This window comes from Balaenoptera borealis, assembly GCF_965194805.1.
Source record: "Balaenoptera borealis genome assembly, chromosome: 3".
NCBI lineage: Eukaryota > Metazoa > Chordata > Mammalia > Artiodactyla > Balaenopteridae > Balaenoptera > Balaenoptera borealis.
The window spans coordinates 125,057,265-125,077,015 of NC_138866.1; the positions used below are offsets into that span (position 1 = coordinate 125,057,265).

At 42.8% G+C, this 19,751-nt stretch overlaps 1 protein-coding gene across 3 annotated transcripts; it reads left to right on the forward strand.

The window, feature by feature from the left end:
- The first annotated feature begins 1,724 nt into the window (after window positions 1–1,724).
- Window positions 1,725–19,266, forward strand: SKIC8 (SKI8 subunit of superkiller complex). 3 transcript variants are annotated; one of them, XM_082386781.1, is made up of 11 exons: window positions 1,725–1,835; window positions 5,578–5,628; window positions 6,339–6,366; window positions 8,155–8,260; window positions 8,639–8,811; window positions 13,121–13,269; window positions 13,491–13,584; window positions 14,431–14,524; window positions 16,343–16,435; window positions 17,158–17,236; window positions 18,980–19,266. In XM_082386781.1, the coding sequence occupies exons 2-11, from the start codon at window positions 5,617–5,619 to the stop codon at window positions 19,067–19,069; spliced, it is 918 nt and encodes a 305-aa protein (XP_082242907.1). In that variant the 5' UTR covers window positions 1,725–1,835; window positions 5,578–5,616; the 3' UTR covers window positions 19,070–19,266. The 3 variants fall into 3 exon arrangements, with proteins under 3 accessions (XP_082242907.1, XP_082242909.1, XP_082242908.1); XM_082386783.1 differs by lacking the exon at window positions 1,725–1,835 and adding an exon at window positions 1,839–1,860; XM_082386782.1 differs by lacking the exon at window positions 1,725–1,835 and adding an exon at window positions 1,892–2,034.
- The last annotated feature ends 485 nt before the right edge of the window (window positions 19,267–19,751 follow it).

Consider the following 19,751-nt stretch of genomic DNA (forward strand, 5'->3'; position numbering starts at 1 on the left):
CTAATTTAGAGGTGGAATATTTACAGTTAATGTGCAGGGAAAAAAATAACCCACATAAGCCCAAATCACACAAATTAAAATTCATTTAACTATATAGTTGTAAGCATTTTTTTAGACAAAATTTCACCATTCTTAAAGTAGGAGTATTCAAAAATACTTCTTTATATAAGCTAAGAGTAAGTAAAGATGGCCCAATTATCCTGGTTAGGGAGAGATCACATAATAATCAGTCTATATTCAAAATCCAGAGAAACCCACAAACTCTGCCAATAAAAATAAAGGGGCAAAAAATAAGATTGGCCCAAACTGGCAATCAGTTGCACAGGGAGGCAGTGGATCACTCCTCACTTCACTGCTAAAAGCCACTGCACTGGGGACCGATGTTAAGTCCTTTCCACACTTTAGGAACCTGGATGCCAGCCATTACAGGGCCTGATTTCTGTGTACTAGGTTCTGTGGAATTTGTTTGAACACTGGGGTCCACTCAGCACTTAGGTCAATATGATAGGAATTACCTCCAGTTTCAAGACAGGCTTCCTGGCCTGAGCATATAATTTGTACATTCTTCCTTAGCTTCAGAGGCAAATGCCCTGTGGTCAAATAGATCCAGAATGGTTACAGGGATAACTTGACTTTTACCAGATGCCACCTAAGACTTTTGACAATTCAAGGTAAGTCTTGAAGCCTGCTCACTTTGAACCAAATTTTCTAAACCCATGACATGCAGGGGATCCACTGGGGCTGGATGAAGTTTCCATGGACAGAGGTGTCACTGAAGGGATGACTGAGGACCAGAGAATGGGCCCTGGGAGACTTGTGAGTGTATTCAGCGAATTTCTGGGCCACACAGCCTCCTCAGAAAGACCTCAAAGATGAACTTTATCCAGTTGTATGGACAACAGATATACGGTTTAACAGTTTCCTGAAGTCATCATAGAACTCAAGATGGTCCTAATAAACTAGATACTGGGAAACTCTAACTTGGGGTGGGGGTGGAGATAGGGTAAGAGTACGTGGATACTTCAGAGGGTTGCATTCACTGTGACTATACTTTACTATCATCACCTCCTACTAGAATCTTTTGGGACTTCTAAACCAGTTTTAATCAGGAGAGACTGTACTCTCTCCCACGACTAACTGAAAGAAGGCTTAACCCTTCAGGGGCCGCCCCCAGACATTCCGCTCCCCCAAACATCTGTTCCCTACTGCCCAGAGAGCCTTGGGCAGTGACCAGCAGCCAGGAGCAGCCGGGCAGCTTTGCGAGGATGGGGTGCGTGCCTCCACCCTTCCATCGCCTTGTTTTAAAATGCTGGTCACGACCTACTAAACTGATATCCGTCACAGTAACAGGTTGTGACTTGCAGTTTGAAAAACAAAGCTGTATTTCACTGAAAAATTTTTGAAGCAACAGAACTCTTGCAGTCATCATGTGTAGTTGAATCTCAAACTACAAATGAAGAGATTGGAACCCAAACGGCCAAGAGCTCAGTTGCTGAAACCTAAAACTGCGCTTCCAGAAGCAGGTTTCCAGTGGCCCCGCCCCCCAGGGGAAACCAGCGTGACCGGGACGTGGCCTCTTTCCCCCTCCTCCCCTCCTCCCCCCCTCCCCCCCTCCCCTCCTCCCCCCCTCCCCTCCTCCCCTCCTCCTCTACCTCCTCTCCTCCTCGTCCGCCCCGTGCGCGGCGTAGCGACGGCAGGGGGCGCTGCGGCATGCACCGGCGCCCTGGGGACCAGCGAGATGCCCCGCCCCTTCGTGAGCCCATCGCCGCGCGTCGCGGTCGCGCGGAGACTGGCGTCAGACGAACCGCAGGGCAGTGCAGCCGGGCAGTGAGGTGGTGAGTTGGTCCGCACAGCCATTGGGTATGGCAGCCGCTAACGGCCCGGGCTGGAGGGCGGGTGAGCGAGGGTGGGCCCGAGGCTGCCTCTAAGAGGGTTTGCTCAGGAATGCTCCAGGCTGCGGGGCCCGAGGGTGGTGGCTTCCGTGACTCCATTTACCCTGGCTGCCTCTCGACGTGCGGGGCCTAAGGGGAGAGGGTAGGTTGCCTCATCTTGCATCCTGAGGGTGTTCTGTGCAGCCTCGAGATTAGGGCTGGTTTCTCTGCAGTAAAGGTCTCAGTGTCCATAGACGGAACGACTGTCTTAACCGAAGTTTTCCAGTGGTGGGCCACGCTGTCTTCTTAGGTAGCGAGCTGGACAGGTACAAGCACAGGCTGAGTTATCTTTACTTCAAGTACCATGTAGTGTTATGGGTTACTGACCTGCCTGAGTGCTTTAATAGGGACATGTGTAAAGTTCTTTAGAAACACTGAGGAGGGAGCAATGAATTCTGCCTAGGAAGTGGGAGGAAAGTTCTCTAAAGAGAGAAGGTAGCAAGAGAGGGCTTTGGGGTCCTCTTAGCTCTTAAATTTTTAGAGGATAAGAAACTGATTTAAGAGATAGTGTAGCTTGGTAGCCTATACTATAGCTTGTATCCACCTTCTACTGTCAGACTAACCTTAGGAAGCTTCCTTAACCTCTTTTGAGTCTCACTTTCCTTATCAGGAAGGTAGAGGTGATAATAAGAATATCTACTAAGTGGGGTGAGAGGGTTCAGTGAGCTAACCTATGTGTAGAATGTAAAACAGGGCCTGACTCATGGTACACCCTCAAACGTGCTTCCATTGATAGAAGCACACCTCTGTCTTGAGAAGGCTGGCTTCTTGGAGTTGGCTTCCTGCAAACCTTCCTACTCTTTTGTTTCTCTCTGTTGCAGGGATTTGTTTCTGTTGCAGGGATGTGAGGCAGGATTTGGAAGGGGAGAGGGCAGGCCTCTGCTTCACTGGGCAGAGGGCTGGTGCCCAAGCAGAGTTGTAATACCATTCATTTCAGCAAAACTGGCTTGAGCTCCTGACTGTCTTTCCTACCCTGGCCAAGACCCTGTTCTTGGGTCACAAATTAAGCACTACCAACTTGATTGAGATCTTCACAGGCAAAGATTATTTACAAATCGTTTGTTTGTTTTTTCTCTTATCCTTGGAAAACCTTCACGGTAGCCTTTTTGGGTTTGCAAATTTAAAGCAAGTAACCTGAACCTGGATGCCTTAGCTGTATGGTCTCCTCTGTCGATGGATAGAATTGAGGGGGCCATGAACTTGGATGAGAAGAAAAATTGCATCCTTATGTTCTCTAACCTCTAACTGAAATTTAGCGTTTCTTTCAATTATGAATGTTGTCAACAAACCACAGTATTGGCAGGTTGACTTTGTCACCAATAGAAATTACAGATACTTTCATATCTTAGCATACTGCGTAAGCTCATGACAACTTTGAAATTATGGTAGTTATTAGACTTGCTGCTAGATCTTGTTATGTAATGTGTAAATTAAGAATCACATATGTTATGCTGTCACAAATTTAATTTTTGTATTTGGTAAAATTTTATTTCGATATACAGTTGATCTTTATTCTCAGGTTCTGTATTTGCAAATTCATCTACATGCTTAAAATTTATTTGTAGACCCCAAATCAGTACTTGCAGTGCTTTTGTGGTCTTTCTTGGACATGTGTGAGGTGGTGAAAATTTTGAGTCAACTGACACACATTCTCAGCTGCAGTTGAACAAAGAAACATTCTGCCTTCTTGTTTCAGTTCTCATGCTGTAAACAAGTGTCTTTTTTTCAGTCTGTTAGTGCCATGATTTTTGTGTTTTTGTGCTTTTATTGGTGATTTCAGTGTTTAAAATGGCCCCCCCAAGCACAGTGCTAAAGTACTCTCTTAGTGTTCCTAAGTGCAGGAAGACTGTGATGTGCCTTATGGAGAAAACACATGTGTAGATAAACTTCATATAGGCAAGCATTATGGTGCTGTTAGCCATAAGTTCAATATTCATGAATTACCAATGTAAAATAAGGTGTCTTTATTTTTTTTAATAGACCTTTATTGGAGTATAATTGCTTCACAATATTGTGTTAGTTTCTGTTGTACACCAAAGTGAATCAGCCATATGCATACATGTGTCCCCATATCCCCTCCCTCTTGAGTCTCCCTCCCATCCTCCCTATCCCACCGCTCTAGGTCATCGCAAAGCACCAAGCTGATCTCCCTGTGCTATGCTGCTGCTTCCCACTAGCTATTTTACATTCAGTAGTGTATGTATTTCGATGCTACTCTCACTTCGCCCCAGCTTCCCCCTCCCACCCCATGTCCTCAAGTCCATTCTCTATGTCTACATCTTTATTCCTGCCCTGCAACTAGGTTCATCAGTACCTTCTTTTTTTTTTTTTTTTAGATTCCATATATATGCATTAGAGTACGGTATTTGTTTTTCTCTTTCTGACTTACTTCATTCTGTATGACAGACTCTAGGTCCATCCACCTCACTGCAAATAACTCAGTTTCATTTGTTTTTATGGCTGAGTAATATTCCATTATATATATGTGCCACATCTTCTTTATCCATTCATCTGTCGATGGACACTTAGGTTGCTTCCATGTCCTGGCTATTGTAAATAGTGCTGCAGTGAACATTGTGGTACATGTCTCTTTTTGAATTATGGTTTTCTCAGGGTATATGCCCAGTAGTGTGATTGCTGGGTCATATGGTAGTTCTATTTTTAGTTTTTTAAGGAACCTCCATACTGTTTTCCATAATGGTGGTGTCAATTTACATTCCCACCAACAGTGCAGGAGGGTTCCCTTTTCACCACACCCTTTCCAGCACTTATTGTTTCTAGATGTTTTGATAATAGCCATTCTGACCGGCCTGAGGTGATACCTCATGGTAGTTTTGAGAAACATGCATAAAACAAAGTTGCCAAACATGTTACCAGAGTCTTGCAGGAACCTAATGCAGTGTCTCCCCTAGGGGCAGTGGATCAGTGTTCACTAATTCGGTGTTCAGTGATGTTATAGAACATAACTGCCTGGAATAACAAGAATGGACCATACTTGGTTTCCTTTCTAATCCTATGTATTTTATTTTATTTATTTAAAAACATCCTGAGAAGGCGTTTATAGGCTTTACAAGGCTGCTAGAGGGGTCTGTAGCATACACAAAAAAGATTGAGAACCCTTATTGTAGCCTGAGAAATTAAATCTATTCCTATGGTTAAGTTTGTGTTTAGCTGAGCTAAGTCCTTAAAGACTTCAGCACCTTTTGGGAGACATGTGTCTCCCTCTAGCTCATGTCCTCATTTACATGCCTGCTGGCTCTTACAGGCATTTTTGGCTGAGATCCCCACATGGACTCTAAGAACTTTGCTCCCCCATATTTGCTTGTTGAGTTTTGAATAAATAATATTTTAAATTAAAAGGTCCTGTGGTTTTATCTCTCTGAAGAGCAGCAAAGGAGGGAGACTGGTCCCTCTCTGTAGTCAATTTGAGGAGAAGAAAACATGGGAGGTGATAGGTATTAGCTGAGAAAGAAGTCCGTGCCACCTGTTAGGGCTTGTGAAGGGGGCCCCTGGGACTGATCCACAGAAAAGTGTCCGGGCAACTCTGCCAAAGAGTTGCCTTATTTTCTTGATCAAGGGGAACCTTCTGTAGCCCCCTCTGTCCTGATGACACCCCCTTACTGAAACCCTGGTATTGTTTCCACAGAGCTGTCTGGCCTTTAGCCCTTCATCCTTGGTTAAGGAAATGACCAACCAGGTAAGGCCTATGGAGAGAAAGAATATCAGTTGGTCTCTTTGGCAGGTTCGAGCCCAGTACGTTGTCTGGGTGTGTAGTCAGAAAACTAGCATCTGATTCCTGCTCTTCTCCTGAAGAGTAGGGTGACCCTGGGCACCTAGTCACCAGAGGGGTAGGTGGCACTAGTAAAATGCACAACACTAAGAGGAGGATTATTTTATCTAAGTCTATACCACAGTTTACAAAGGGATTGAGGAAGCTTAAAAGAATTTGTACACAAAAACGAGAAAGAAACAAAGATCAGAAAAGGAAACATATCTTTGTAATAAAATTAGGGACAGAGTTAACGGGTTATGCAGACTGTGTGGTTTTATACAGCTGCAAAAATTAAGCTGCAAACTGGACTCTGAGCTTCCTGGTGATCAGAGCAGGAAAAAAACACGTAATTTATTTCTCTCCTTTTTGGGTGGGTAATAGTGGTTAGGGAGAAGAGACTATAGTTTGTCTAAAATTAAAGAACTCATTTTTTTCTGGTATGACTCTACAAACCTTGCATGAGCAGGAATCAAGGATCTCCGAAGAGGTCAGGCAGGGGAAGTAGCTAACACTGTGGTGACTATATCTACTGAGGGGCAGGGCGGTGAGTTGGGTGCCAGGGGATGTTTTAGGGAAGGGATGGGACACATCTGAAATCTGACCATTGGTTTAATGTGTCTTCTGTTCTTTTTTAGTACAGTATTCTCTTCAAACAAGAGCAAGGTAAGCAGCTTGCCTGTTCAAGCAAATTTGCCTATGAAAAACTGTTGTCCCTGCCTTAAGGTTTTTGTCATGCTGACCAGACATGCAGTTTCCAACTGTACTCTGCAGAAACATTGGCAGAAGCAGCTGAAAACAAATACACTTAAAAACAAACAACAACAAAAACCAAGCCACTAACTTAAAAGAAAAAGCAGGAGTCAAATGACAGACCGGAGAACTCCAGGCTGAGGAAAGCTTTCCCACCTGAGGAACTCTGAGCTTCCCAGCTATCAAAGTGAAAGAAGGAAACGCTTTGAGTCTCAGAAATCTGTTAATGCCAGCTCATCTGGGGAGGTAAACTTGAGCCTGGCCCTGAACTCAGAAGTTCTCTTGGGAGTTGTTATTCAGGCTCCTTCATTTACAACAAGTGCAGGGACTCTCACAGAGGACCTTTGACCCTCAATGAAAGTGAAGGATATAGTAACAGCGAGGTGAATTTCTGTCAAGACTACTGAGTGTGGGGGGTGGGCTGGGGGCTGTGCGGCGGAGGCAGTGGTGGGAATGGGAGCAGGAGGCAGGTCAGAGTTCAGTCTGGAAAGGTAACTGGCCGGTGATACTGGACTTCATACCTGAAAAGGAGTATGTGTGTGGACTATTCACATGTATCTCATTTCTCCACCACAGCCTGGATGAGTTAGGTAAAGCCTGGAGGAATTTGTGGGATGCCTAATAAAAGCTCTTCCACTTTAAGTAGGTGACATTTAGGTAGTCTAAAGTTTAAGCCAAAAGCATTCTTTCAGGTTAGCTAGCATAGGTAACTAGTAGCTAGTCAGGCATGCCAGTCAGCTACCTTGTATGCAGCTACCTTGTATGCAGCTATCTGGCTGGCAAGCTAGCAGGCTTGGGTCAGGTGGGGATTGTAATGGAAGCCATGTATGTAACTCACAGCTGTTTTAGTTGAATGCCCTTGTATTCATATCTTGGAAAGGTATTCCTGGAGAAATGCTGCCAGGTATGAAGAAAGCCTCCTTGTGCACTTGTCACATTTATATTCCTGCACCAGGTCTGCAGACCCACCAGCATGGCCTGCCAGATATGCAACTTGCAGACTTAGAATTTAAAGTGGACGTTAGTTAATAGAGAGGTTGGGTTTGAATCCCACTTCTGCCTCTTCTTAGCTTTTGACTTTGGGTGAGTTACTAGGCTTCTCTAAACCTCTGATTCCTTATCTGTAAAAGGAAGATACTATTCACAGTACCTATTTCATAGGGTTGTTGTGGCTGAGGTAATACTTATAAAAGGATTAAAGTAATAACTGGCCCATTAAGCATAATAGACATTGTGGCAAAAGGCAACTCATGTGTGGAGGTTGTTTTAGTTATTTATTTTCAGACCTGTACTGTTTACAGTTGACCTGCCTACTGGTTTCCAAGGATCTCTAAGAAATAACTCTTAGCAACTTTAGATCTCTTTTTGGGGTGGGTTTCACTTTAGCTAAATTAGAGCCATTCCAAACTAATGCATGTTGGACAGCATGCTAAAGTAGAAAGGACATTGGATTACTCTGGTACTGCTGCCCCACCTGGTAAACCTGTGATTTGGGGCAAGTGGCTTCTTCAGAACCTCCAGTTTTCATATCTGCCTCCACAGGTGTAATAAAAGCTGTATGGGAAAGCAGTTTGCAAAACAGTAAAATGATACAGGTGGATATTACCTCAGAATTGTTGTAACAGTATTTCAGCTTCATCTTAGCACATTCAGTTTAGAAGTTGCATGAAGACTTTTAAAATGAAGCGCTTTCCATTCTAGCCCATGATGATGCCATTTGGTCAGTTGCCTGGGGGACAAACAAGAAAGAAAGCTCTGAGACGGTGGTCACAGGATCCCTGGATGACCTGGTGAAGGTCTGGAAATGGTGAGTGCCCTCTCCTCTAACATGCAGCCTTGGAAATTGGGGTTTTTACTTCTGGGCTCCCAAATTGCAATCAGAGAAGTATTAACTGTTTTCTAAGCAAGAAAGCAATAGTAGTATGGTGGTATACAAAGGCAGATTATTTTTCTCTCACTTGTTTTCCTGTTATTCGCTGTTCAGGCCCTATAGTTTAAGAAAAAAAAAAAAAAAGTCTCATGGTTAAAAGTTGGCTGCATTTGGTGTTCTGTGGCTCTTGATTTCCTCTCTGATTCTGCTTTTCACAGACCATTGGTAATGCATACTTACAGGGGCCCAGAATTTCAGATGCCAGGTACAATGTGTTGTGTGTGAAGAAATCCATTTCTCTGTCCCCCATTGAAGGCGTGATGAGAAGCTGGACCTACAGTGGAGTCTGGAGGGCCATCAGCTGGGTGTGGTGTCTGTGGACATCAGCCACACCCTGCCCATTGCTGCGTCCAGTTCTCTTGATGCTCATATTCGTCTCTGGGACTTGGAAAACGGCAAACAGATAAAGTCTATAGATGCAGGACCTGGTAAGAGTTTTACTCTTAGAGAAGATACTAGAGGTTTACAATCCCTTTTTGAAACCTTTAGGGATAGATGTATTTTACAGTTCAGAATTTTTTGGATTTGAGACTGGTAATATGGGTGCATGAACTGTATGTCATGTAATACCTTCAGTGGGGCAGGGGGCAGCACTCTAATCAAATACTAATATCTCAGCAACTAAACATGAGTATTTACACTAAGAGAGGTATATACAGGCTATAAATAGCCTTACATCAGTTCAGGTCAGGTTTTATTACCAAATGAATTTTGGTACTAAAATTATTTTTTAAAACTTACAGTTTTCATCGCCTTTGGGTTTCAGAATTGCTGATTTGGGATTGTGGACTTGTGTTTGAATGGTCCAGAGGTCCTGTGTTTGCCATATTCTGAATTGATACATTCACTGCCTTATAGAGGTCTAGAACATAAAGCACTGTGTCCTCATAGATCTGTATCATGGTAATCTCTACTAATTATGATTAAAGTGCCTGTTTCTAGTATATGATAGATATTGAAACTTCTAAAGAAACAAATCCATTGTGTTTTTTTTTTAAGTTCTATAGGACAGCATAATCTTGTCCATTATTAGCCTTGATAAATATCTGAGGTAATGGAAGTTAATGATTTCAGTAGGTTGGATTAATGTGGAACAAGCAACATGACATTTCAGGATTCCTTGTAGCCTTATATTTACTTGTAAATGACTGCATAGCATTCGTGAGCAGAGCCTGTTCTACCAGAATAGGTGATGACCGGTAGAGAGTGCAGAGAGCCTGGCCTCTCTCTGGCACACCCCTCTGTGGGTTGATTACCGAAGAGCTGCTCAGGGATTTCCTTAACTTAATTCCCTTGATTGGAGGCCCAGGTGGATTTGTCTCCCACTGGTTATGTTCAGTAGACCCTATAGGCTGTACTTATTCTGGAAAGAATGATGGTCCCAGGGTTTTAAGGACTCTGGGTTGTCTGGAAACTGAGTTCATTTCCCCTCAGTGGCAATGTTCCATGTCTCTGATTCTTAACTATTGCAGCTTTTTAAAGAATACATATGTCCAATCCCTATTTTGGATCCACTGAATCACAGTTATTGGGGTGTGTGGGCTGGGATATGTATTTGAAAAAAGCTACCCAGACACTCTGACTCCCCAGATGATTGTTTTTGCATGTGTCCTTGCCCTGTTGACATCTCTTACAGAGGACTTGTGTCCCCAAACTAGCCCACAAAGTCTGCTAAGACTCTGCTTTATAGCTGAGAGGAGGAAGAGGCAGATCTGTTGCTGCCTTTTCATCTTGGGCACCTAAGCCCTCCCATGATGCCAAGGTCACTGCGTGGTTTTGTGGCCCCCCGGGCACACCACAGCTGAAGAAATGATTACTGGATTGGTTCCAAGGAAAAGGATGGTGTCTGTATCCAACTTGCCTTCCCTGACAAATAGTACCTTAAGCTACATACTGGTTCCATGTGTGGCAAATGATCATTGAAAGATTACTGTTAGGAAAGAAAAAAGATACTGAGATGAGTAGAGGGTTGGGTTTATTTTCTTTTTGGATAGGAATATTCCTAAAACTATACCAGACCATTAAACAGCAGTTATTTGGGTGAGTAATAAAAGCAAGCATTGCTATTGACAACTAAGGAGCAGCTGAATTGAATTCATCTGAAGGTAAAACTAATAAGTCTAGGTCTAATGAATGTAGGGAAATGGACATTTACATTATACCTGCCTTGAAAATATGCCTGGAGAATGTGAAAGAAGGAACAGAAGAAGGAGAAAAAGACAAGAAAGAAAATCTCAGATCCTGAAGAAGAAAGTGAGGAAGTAGAAGAAAGGGAAGATGAGGGGAAGATCCTCCAATTGGGCACCTCACCCATCCTGTAGCTCCAGCAAACTGACGTTGAAGAAGAACAAAGGCGGAAGCATAGGGGCCTCTCAACATCAGATGGTTCAAGATGTCCCAATGTAAAGAAAAGCTACTCTTTTGCTGATGAGGTGGAACTTAGTGATTAAAATAAATATTTATTATGCAAATGTTAAAATAAATTTTAGAGTTCACATTTTAATTGAGGAATAAAAATTCCTTCAATTTCGAGTGTAAGGATATTTGCCACTAAAAGTTCTATATTATCAAACAGTTAATAGGCAAATGTAAAAATAATTCAAAAGTGTGATTTTATTAAACTTCAAGGAATAAAAATCAGATTTTCTAGTAACTATTATTCCTGTAAACAGCTAATTATAATAGGAATAAGAAAACAATCCTGTTAGAATAATGCTTTAGTCATTTAGGAGTAAAGATAGATATTAAAAAGCAGTTATTTGAGAGATTGATTATAAAAGCTTTTTCAGATCTTCTTGGTTAATTGAGCACTTTTGAAGTTAATTTCCTTTTTAAAACAAATATTTCATAAGAAAAGTGATAGAGCTAAATTATTTATTATTACTTTGAATATGTGTGTTAAAATTTGTGAGAGATTTTTATTTTAAAACTCACCCTGGAATATGATGCTGACCCGTCTGTGCTAGGAGCCCCTGTCTACCATGAGTTAAGCTCAGAGAGGCCTTCACTCTCCCCTGGGCTGAGAAGGGCATGACCTCTTTGAGCCCTGCCCCAGGAATAAGGAGAGTGACATGGGAAGGAGCCTTTCTCTCCTCTCCCTTTGAGCTAACAAGCACTGTTTCTGGGCAGGTGCAGGAGGGGCAGGACTTAGGGTACATTCTCATATAAGAGTGGGTATAGGCGGGGACTTCCCTGGTGGCGCAGTGGTTAAGAATTCGCCTGCCAGTGCTGGGGACATGGGTTCGAGCCCTGGTCCGGGAAGATCCCACATGCCGCGGAGCAACTAAGCCCGTGCGCCACAACTACTGAGCCCATGCGCTACAACTACTGAAGCCCGCACACCTAGAGCCCGTGCTTCGCAATGAGAGAAGCCACCGCAATGAGAAGCCTGTGCATCGCAACGAAGATTAGCCCCCACTCGCCACAACTAGAGAAAGCCCGCACGCAGCAACGAAAACCCAACACTGCCAAAAATAAATAAATAATAAAATAAATACATTAAAAAAAAAAAAAGAGTGGGTATGGGCAAAGGGACCTAGACTAGCACTGGACAACTAGATTATTCCTTGGCCTCTAGGCTCTGACCCCAAAAGCTCCCAAAGCTCTTTGGGGTTGCCTATGAAGAGGTTCCCATGTAGCTGAGAAAAGAAACGCTAAAATATTACCAGTGGTCCAGATGGAGATATAAAGCACATGTGCTTACCCAGGCTGCCCATGAGTCTGGAGACTTTTACGCAGAAGCACTGTGATACACAAATAACATTTGAATGGAACGCTTGAAATTAGGCTGTGTGGTATAACTTAAAAACTAGTTGATTTTTTTTTTTAAACAAACAGTGCCTCTTTCCAGTCCTTATTCTCTGTTAATTTGTGGTAAATACTTTGTCATATTACAGTTTTATATAAGAGTATTTCTGGTACCTTTTCATTTATTTACAGTTTTATTGAGGTAGACTTTCACCTCTATAATTGCACTCTGAAATTAACCCATTGTAAGTATACAGTTTAACAAGTTTTAGTAAATTTCCACAGTTGTGCAGCCACCACTCCAATTCGGTTTTAGAAAACTTCCGTGCCCCACAAAAGTCCCCTCATGCCCATTTATAGTTAATCTGTGCTCCCACCCTCAGCCTCAGGCAACCACTGACCTGCTTTCTGTCTCTATAGTTTTGCCTTTTTGAAAAATTTCACATAAGTGAAATCGTATTGTCTTATACACCTTCATTCTTTCTTTAGCATAATGTTTTTGAGGTTCATCCGTGTTGTAGCATGTATCAGTAGTTTGTTCCTTTTTATTGCTAAGCAGTGAGTATTCCATTATGGGATATTCCATGTTTTGTTCATCCATTTACCAGTTGATGGACATTTCGATTCTCTCCAGTTTTTGAATATTCTGAGTAATGCTGCTATGAGCATTCAGGTACAAGTCTGTGCGTGGACATGTGTTTTCATTTCTGAGTGGAATTGCTGGTTATTATGGTAAGTGTTTTTACTTAAACTGTCACAAACTGTTTTTCAAAGTAGCTGTACCATTTTATTTTCCCACCAGTGTATGAGGATTTTGGTTTCTCCACATCCTTGCTAACACTTGGTATTGTCCTGTCTATCTACATTTTTAGTAAAAATTTAAGACGCCCTTAAACTAAATTGGTACAGAATTAATATCTTCACAACGTTTTTAAAATTAAAGTCACGTCTTTTCTCACTATAGTTTTTTTCCTTCTTTTTTCTGTTCAGTGGATGCCTGGACTTTGGCCTTTTCTCCTGATTCCCAGTATCTGGCCACAGGAACTCATGTGGGGAAAGTGAACATTTTTGGTGTGGAAAGTGGGAAAAAGGAATATTCTTTGGACACAAGAGGAAAATTCATTCTTAGTATTGCATATGTAAGGAAACATTGCTCTTTTTTTCTCTCTCTGATTCTTTCAGTTTACTCTTGTAGCCTATTGTATTCCTTGGTAAACGTTCTGCATTGGTCTTGTCAGGCAGCTACTGGCATGGTTTGCCGGTCAGCCAGTTAGACCTGCAGCCAGCAGATTGCTTGTGTTTGGTGGGGATGGCTTAACAATATGGAGTTTCAATTGATCTCCATATGTTCTCCGTGCAGAGTCCTGATGGGAAGTATCTGGCCAGTGGAGCCATAGACGGAATCATCAATATTTTTGATATTGCAACCGGGAAACTTCTGCACACGCTGGAAGGTGTGGTTCATCGTTTTATTTTGTGCAAACTGGGTTATCAGATCACAAAGGAAGACGTATTCTTTCATTAAAATGCTGCTAAATGGCAAATGAGCATTAGATTTGCAAAACATCAATCTCAGTTGGAGATCTCAAATGCCTCTAAGGTTCAGTTTTGTCACTAGTTATAACCTAGACATATTAGTTCTTGTACCAGTGTTAAATGCTTTTTTTGGTGAACAGGCCTTTTTATTTATGTGTTAATATATCCTAGCTATATGAGTGTCTTATTTCTGTCATGTTTGGTTCTAAAGAACTTTGTGATTAGAAAATAACTCCTTTTTGTCAGTAATTTGAAGGTAGATGAAAGTGCTGTGGCTACCCTTTGCACTGATGACCTCTGGGCAGGAGAACTGGGTACTAGAACAGGGGAAGGGTTGGAGGGAGACTTCTACTCTGTATTCTTTTGTACTATTTTGAATTCTAACCAAGAGAATATATTACCTCTTCAGTGTGTCCTGTACCCTACAACAAAGGATTTGGTAGGGAAATAGCATCCTATTTGTTCAACCTTGCAAATCAGAAACGATGCATATTTCCATGTTTGGCCATATCTGTGGCAGAGGAGTTTCTTCTAAGCAATGTGTGCTGAGGTCCAGTTGGTCAAGGAAGGGATCTGAGGAGAAATGGCTCCAGCAGGAGGGGCCTGGGTTAAGTGCATGTTTCTAGAGCATTAGAAGGAGGGGTCCAGTCAGTACCCTCTCTGACTGAAGCACCTGGGCAGTGCAACTCAGTGACTTACAGTCATTAAAAGTGACATAGTTAGTGGAAACTGTATTAGTTAACAAGCGTCTTTGTGAATTTCAGGCCATGCTATGCCCATTCGCTCCTTGACTTTCTCCCCGGATTCGCAGCTCCTTGTCACTGCTTCAGATGATGGCTACATCAAGATCTATGATGTGTAAGTTACCTGTTGAGATTCAAGGCTTCTCACTTAATACCAGTGCCTGTTTTGTCTCTTATCATTAGGAGGAGCCCTAGCAAGTGTGCTGCTCCCTCTCTGGGTCTAGGAAAGACTTCTGTTCAGGTCCTGCCAGACACTCAGTCTCCCCAGTCATTCCTCCCCTGTCAGCATCCCTGCTTTGAGCTTAGAATGTTATGGAGGAAGACGTGCATGGGTTACCTACTAGGATCACATACCTGCTACTTTTTTTCAGGCATCCTGTCTGTTGTGATTTTAAATTCTTTTGGGTAGGTAAGTAGTGTACAGTTGAGGAGATGGAGCCATGGGCTGTAGCTGGCTTGGAGTGATGGTAAAAAATTAGAACATCCATTTTCTAGGGGTGTTCTAGAAGGTACTTCTCTGCCCTAGTTAGGGAGCTGTCAGTTCATAAGCCAGCTTGCAGCAGGTCTAGATGAGGGAGCTTTTTTGTTGTTGGTTTTTGACCACAGGTATGAAAGTGAGTTAATCTTCAGTTCACGTCTCTGTTTCATTGGAAGCCTGTGCAAGGGCCCTTTCTCTTCTTGTTTCCCCCTATCTTTCTCAGTCCCCACTCCTTTTCACCCCTGAGGTCTCCCCTATAAGGTGTTTGACGTGTGTGTGATACTTTGACTCAGTACTTCAGTCAGTGTGCCTCTGGTTCCTGGCTTCCAAAGGTAGCATTCTAATCCACTGGGTGCATACGTTACACTTCTTCCCAACGATGGGTGCCACAACCATGATCATCCACGTGCATGTCCTTTTATGGGCCTGTGAGAGTTTTTCGGGAGTTTAAACTTGGGGGCTTTTGGAGGACGAAAAGTTGTCAAAGAGACATGGAATTAGAACTGCAGCTTCTGGAATTAGAGCTGAATGAGGGTGTTAGGGTCTGGGGGGAAGATGCCTCTCTCAAACTGTGCTTGCCTGTCAGTAGCAGAGCCAATATAAATAGTAGCAATTCCTTAAGTATCCAGTTTTCTTTAATAAGGCTTTCAGTGCTACAATTTCATCATCCTCCCAACAACTGGTGAGGTAGCATGGATTAGTGTCTCCATAATGCAGGCGAGGAGCCCAGGCTGAGGTGGTGGTTTGGCTAAGGTGCTGTTACTGAATGAACACCTAGGACTTTTACCTTCTTGTGATCCCACTGCTTTCCACTGAGGCCACCTCTCCTCGTACCTAACTGAGGTTTGCTCTACTCTTCTGGGTTCAGAGGTGAAACTGCTGGCCTCAGTCGGGCCTTAGGATTGTTTTCCAGCCATAAGTGATTTCATTTCACTTTTTCAAAAAGTGAAAATGACTGTAGTAATTAGACCTGTCTTGTTCTTGGTTAGCTAAAAAATGGTCTATCCAAGCCACATCTGTTGTAAAGAGTACATCTTGATACATTCCTTAGACACAAGGCACTGGTCCTATATGGAAAGGGTACTGGGTGGGCAGGGGTCAGAACCTGCAACTGCCCTGGGATGGCCTACTTGCCCCTGCTGGTTCTGTTTCCTCATCTTAGGAGTTGGCTTGCTGAGCCTTCTTTATTTTGAGCTTTTTAAGCTCTGCTTGTTCAGGATCTTATTTTTGGCTCTTGGTGGCATTGACATATTTGGGGTTAATGCTGTTGAAAATTTTGTTTCTGCAGTGTGTGATGCTACTTCGTTGAAAAGGGAATTTTTAAACTAATACTGTGGTGATTATAAGGATAGCAGATTTGGTCCAATTAAACGGGCAATTAGGAGTATACCTTCCATTTCAGTGATTGTATTCTAAAAGTTAACTTTTCCATTTTATTTGAAACTCCCATTTCAGACAACACGCCAACTTGGCTGGCACATTGAGTGGCCACGCATCCTGGGTGCTGAACGTTGCATTTTGTCCTGATGACACACACTTTGTTTCCAGGTACTTATGATTCTTATCAGTTTCTAAAATGTTAGGAAGATGAAGATGGTCATCTTGTATGAATTGCCTTAAAATTTGAAGACCCTTTTTTAATTCAGATAGCCTTTGTTTTCTGCAGTGTTTTTTAAATTTGAAGTTAATTGTCCTTAGCTGGAACAAAAGTGGATTCTTTTGAACAGTTCAACTCTTAGTTCTTCCTTATAAATCTAGGCTTCTACCTACAGTTACTTAAGGGGTACCTGTGTTACAATAGTAACTTCAGATATGAAAATCTGTTCGTAAAATGTTGTGCCTTGAGACCCCAATGTTGTTTAGGCCCAGGATGGCCAAGACAGTTGAAAAACAGGAGATGGATGGCTTAATAGCATCGCACAGAGGTTTACAGAAGCCTCTGAGAACCTTTATTTTGAAGCTTTAACAGGCCTCCCTCCCATCCGGATATAGGACTCTCATCTGAGACTCCTGATGAGAACATTTAATATGAGGGCCAGGCAGATCAGAAGTTCAGGGAAATAGCTGCTCTGTGAGAGGGGAAAGCCAACCAGTGATGCCAACATCCTTGGCCACCTTTTGGGGCCCTGGATGGCCACTTGTGCACCCAGGCACCAAGGGGACCTCTAGGTAGGCTGAGTGAAGGAGTGTGGGATTTTTGATCATGTTCTTTCCAACTTCAAACCAGTCTGAGAACTTTTCTGATACTAATGTTCCCTTTTGTAAAATAGCTCATCTGACAAAAGTGTAAAAGTTTGGGATGTTGGAACGAGGACTTGTGTTCACACCTTCTTTGATCACCAGGATCAGGTATGGCATAATTAACATCCAGATTCCTTTGGATTGCTAGCATTGTCTGACCACTGTGCCAAAGCTCATTCCTTTTCCTAACCTTGCTGCTTGGGTTGTCAAGACCAGTCGACCCTTGGGGCTGAGCTACTCTGATTGCTCGGATGCCCATCCAGCCCGTGTTCCTGTGCGCACCCTGGGGTGCAGAGGCTCAGGACGTGCTGTCAGCCTAGCAACCCACAAGGCATGATATATCCCTGTGTAGGCCAGAAAACAGGTACTAGCCACACAGCCTTTAAATGCCTTCTTCGAAACATGCTGCAGCTGGTGCCTGGGGCGTGCCCGGGCCCTTTTCTGGGTACTGCTGGGCCATGGCTGTCTCAAGAAGAACCTGCTTCCTCAGAAGCTTCCATTCCATTCCACAGCCATCACTTTTCTCTTTTGGAGCGGCCCAAAGAAGTGAAGTGATTTTTTTTTTTTTCTTTGAGTATACTTGAAGCCAGAAATTCTTACAGGTTGTTTGAAGTTAGTGATATTACTAACTTTTGTTTCAGTCTTTAAATTAGGGAAAAGAGGCTTTGTTTTCACAGGAGTCTTATCTTTCCAAGATGAATGTGAAATGATAAAGGCATTCTAGTGCAGGGCTTCTCAGTCTTTAATGTGCACGAGAATCCCCTGGGGATCTGGTAACAATGCAGATGCTGATTCAGTGGGTCTGGCCTGGGCCTGAGTTTTTGTGTTTGTCACAAGCTCCAGGTGAGGCTAGCATTGCTGGTTCCAACCACTTTGAATAGCAAGGGTCTTGGAGAAGTAGTATAAAAAATAAAATACCCATGGCAGTATAAAGTTGTCTTTTAATATTTTAAATGTTCTTATGGTGATCTCATAGAATCTCTTTGGAGTGCCGCTTAAAGTTAACAGTTGTTCATGCTTTTTTACATTTTATCTTAAATTGTTGCCAACAAAGTTGAGGGGGTTTAATTTTGACATTCCACTACTGGATTTAAACATTTTACTCAGGGAGTAAGTCCTGGCTGGCTGTGTTGCTTTGCACGTGAAGGTCAGTGTGTGGTGCTGTCCTCAGAGGAAGACGTTTGGAGTGGAAATGAGGCCATCACCTGGCCCAATCACAACACTGAAATCAGGGCTAGAACACCCAACTCAGGGGTAGGGTGACAGGCTGACCTGATGAAACTCCTGCCACCTGAGTTCTGTCTGGGAAGGAGGTGTGAATCTGTTAATTCAGTACATAGCAAATGAAAGCAATGACGTGTGACGCCAAGTTGTCTAGCTCCTAGGGACAGGCAGGTTTCATAGGCCTCTAACAAGAGAGTGAGAAGTACTGACCGTGGGGGTGGTGAGCGGGAGGAGGTAGGTGAGGAGCACAGTTTGCAATGATCCCCGTAGGCAGTGACCTCAGGGTAGTTGGGCCTTTTCCTTCCTGGAAACATAAATGAGACCACATGCTGGTCCCTTGTGGGTTCCATCTTCACAACATTAGGTCACTTCCTAGATTGTGAGTCTTTGAAAGGTTTGTAGATATCTTGATTTGTGTTTAGAAATGAAATTTTCTTGAGTTGGGAGGTGAGTGGAATGATAATCACGCAGTAGTAACAGAAGATCCCTGGTGAGAGGGAGGCAGAAGGCACGGGAACACCCTCACCTCAGTGTTTTCCTAGGTTCAGTATAGTGGGAATAGAGTACGGGTGGTCGTTCATGAAGAATAAAGGTGTTAGTGGAATTGTTTTTTCTTTTTATTTACAGGTCTGGGGAGTAAAATACAATGGAAATGGCTCAAAAATTGTGTCTGTCGGAGATGATCAGGAAATTCACATCTACGATTGTCCGATTTAAACATCAATCTTCCAGGCTAATGCTGCAGAAAGGATGTATAGATTGATCATGACATTCCTTACCTTTCTGGCTTGTTTAAAAGAAATATAGCATTTATTGTAGCAAACACTTAAATTTTGTAGATACAGTATCAATCTTTTCATGTTTTATTGGAAATGCCATTCATACTGTAACATAAAGTGTACTTAATGCAAACACCCATGTTCTTGAACATGCTTCTTTTTCATTTGCCCTGTTACTGGTAGAACAGTGAGAGGAATCAGCATCATTATGTGAAACCGAGTATCTGCCTCAGAAATGAAGACATCCAGGCACTTACTGAACTTTCCAGTACAGAAATTCAGGCTCACTCTTCCAAGGAATGAGTCATGCAGAAGCTGTAAGAGGAAAGCTAATCTATTTCAGAATGGGATCCTGAAGGAAACAGGATATGTGACTGGGTGGGAACATTCTGTAGTCCTATCTGGGCATTCTTCTATTGGATAGATTAAAAAATGTCCCCTGTCACACTCTTTTTCACCCTATTAATTTTAGAGAAGCTGTAACTTGCTGGGTGGGTATTACTGCCTTAACAGTGTCTACAGGCTCAAACCTGTACTTACTCCGGTTGACCTCTTGCCTGGAGGTACGTGTACCTCAGTTTTCTCCTCAGCAGCCCACTTGAGACATGGTCTGCGTGTAA

Coding starts and splice junctions, on each gene's coding strand:
- SKIC8 (XM_082386781.1), top strand. Junction 6,367..8,154: donor TCTCTTCAAACAAGAGCAAG/GTAAGCAGCTTG, acceptor TTTCCATTCTAG/CCCATGATGATGCCATTTGG. Junction 16,436..17,157: donor GACACACACTTTGTTTCCAG/GTACTTATGATT, acceptor TTTGTAAAATAG/CTCATCTGACAAAAGTGTAA.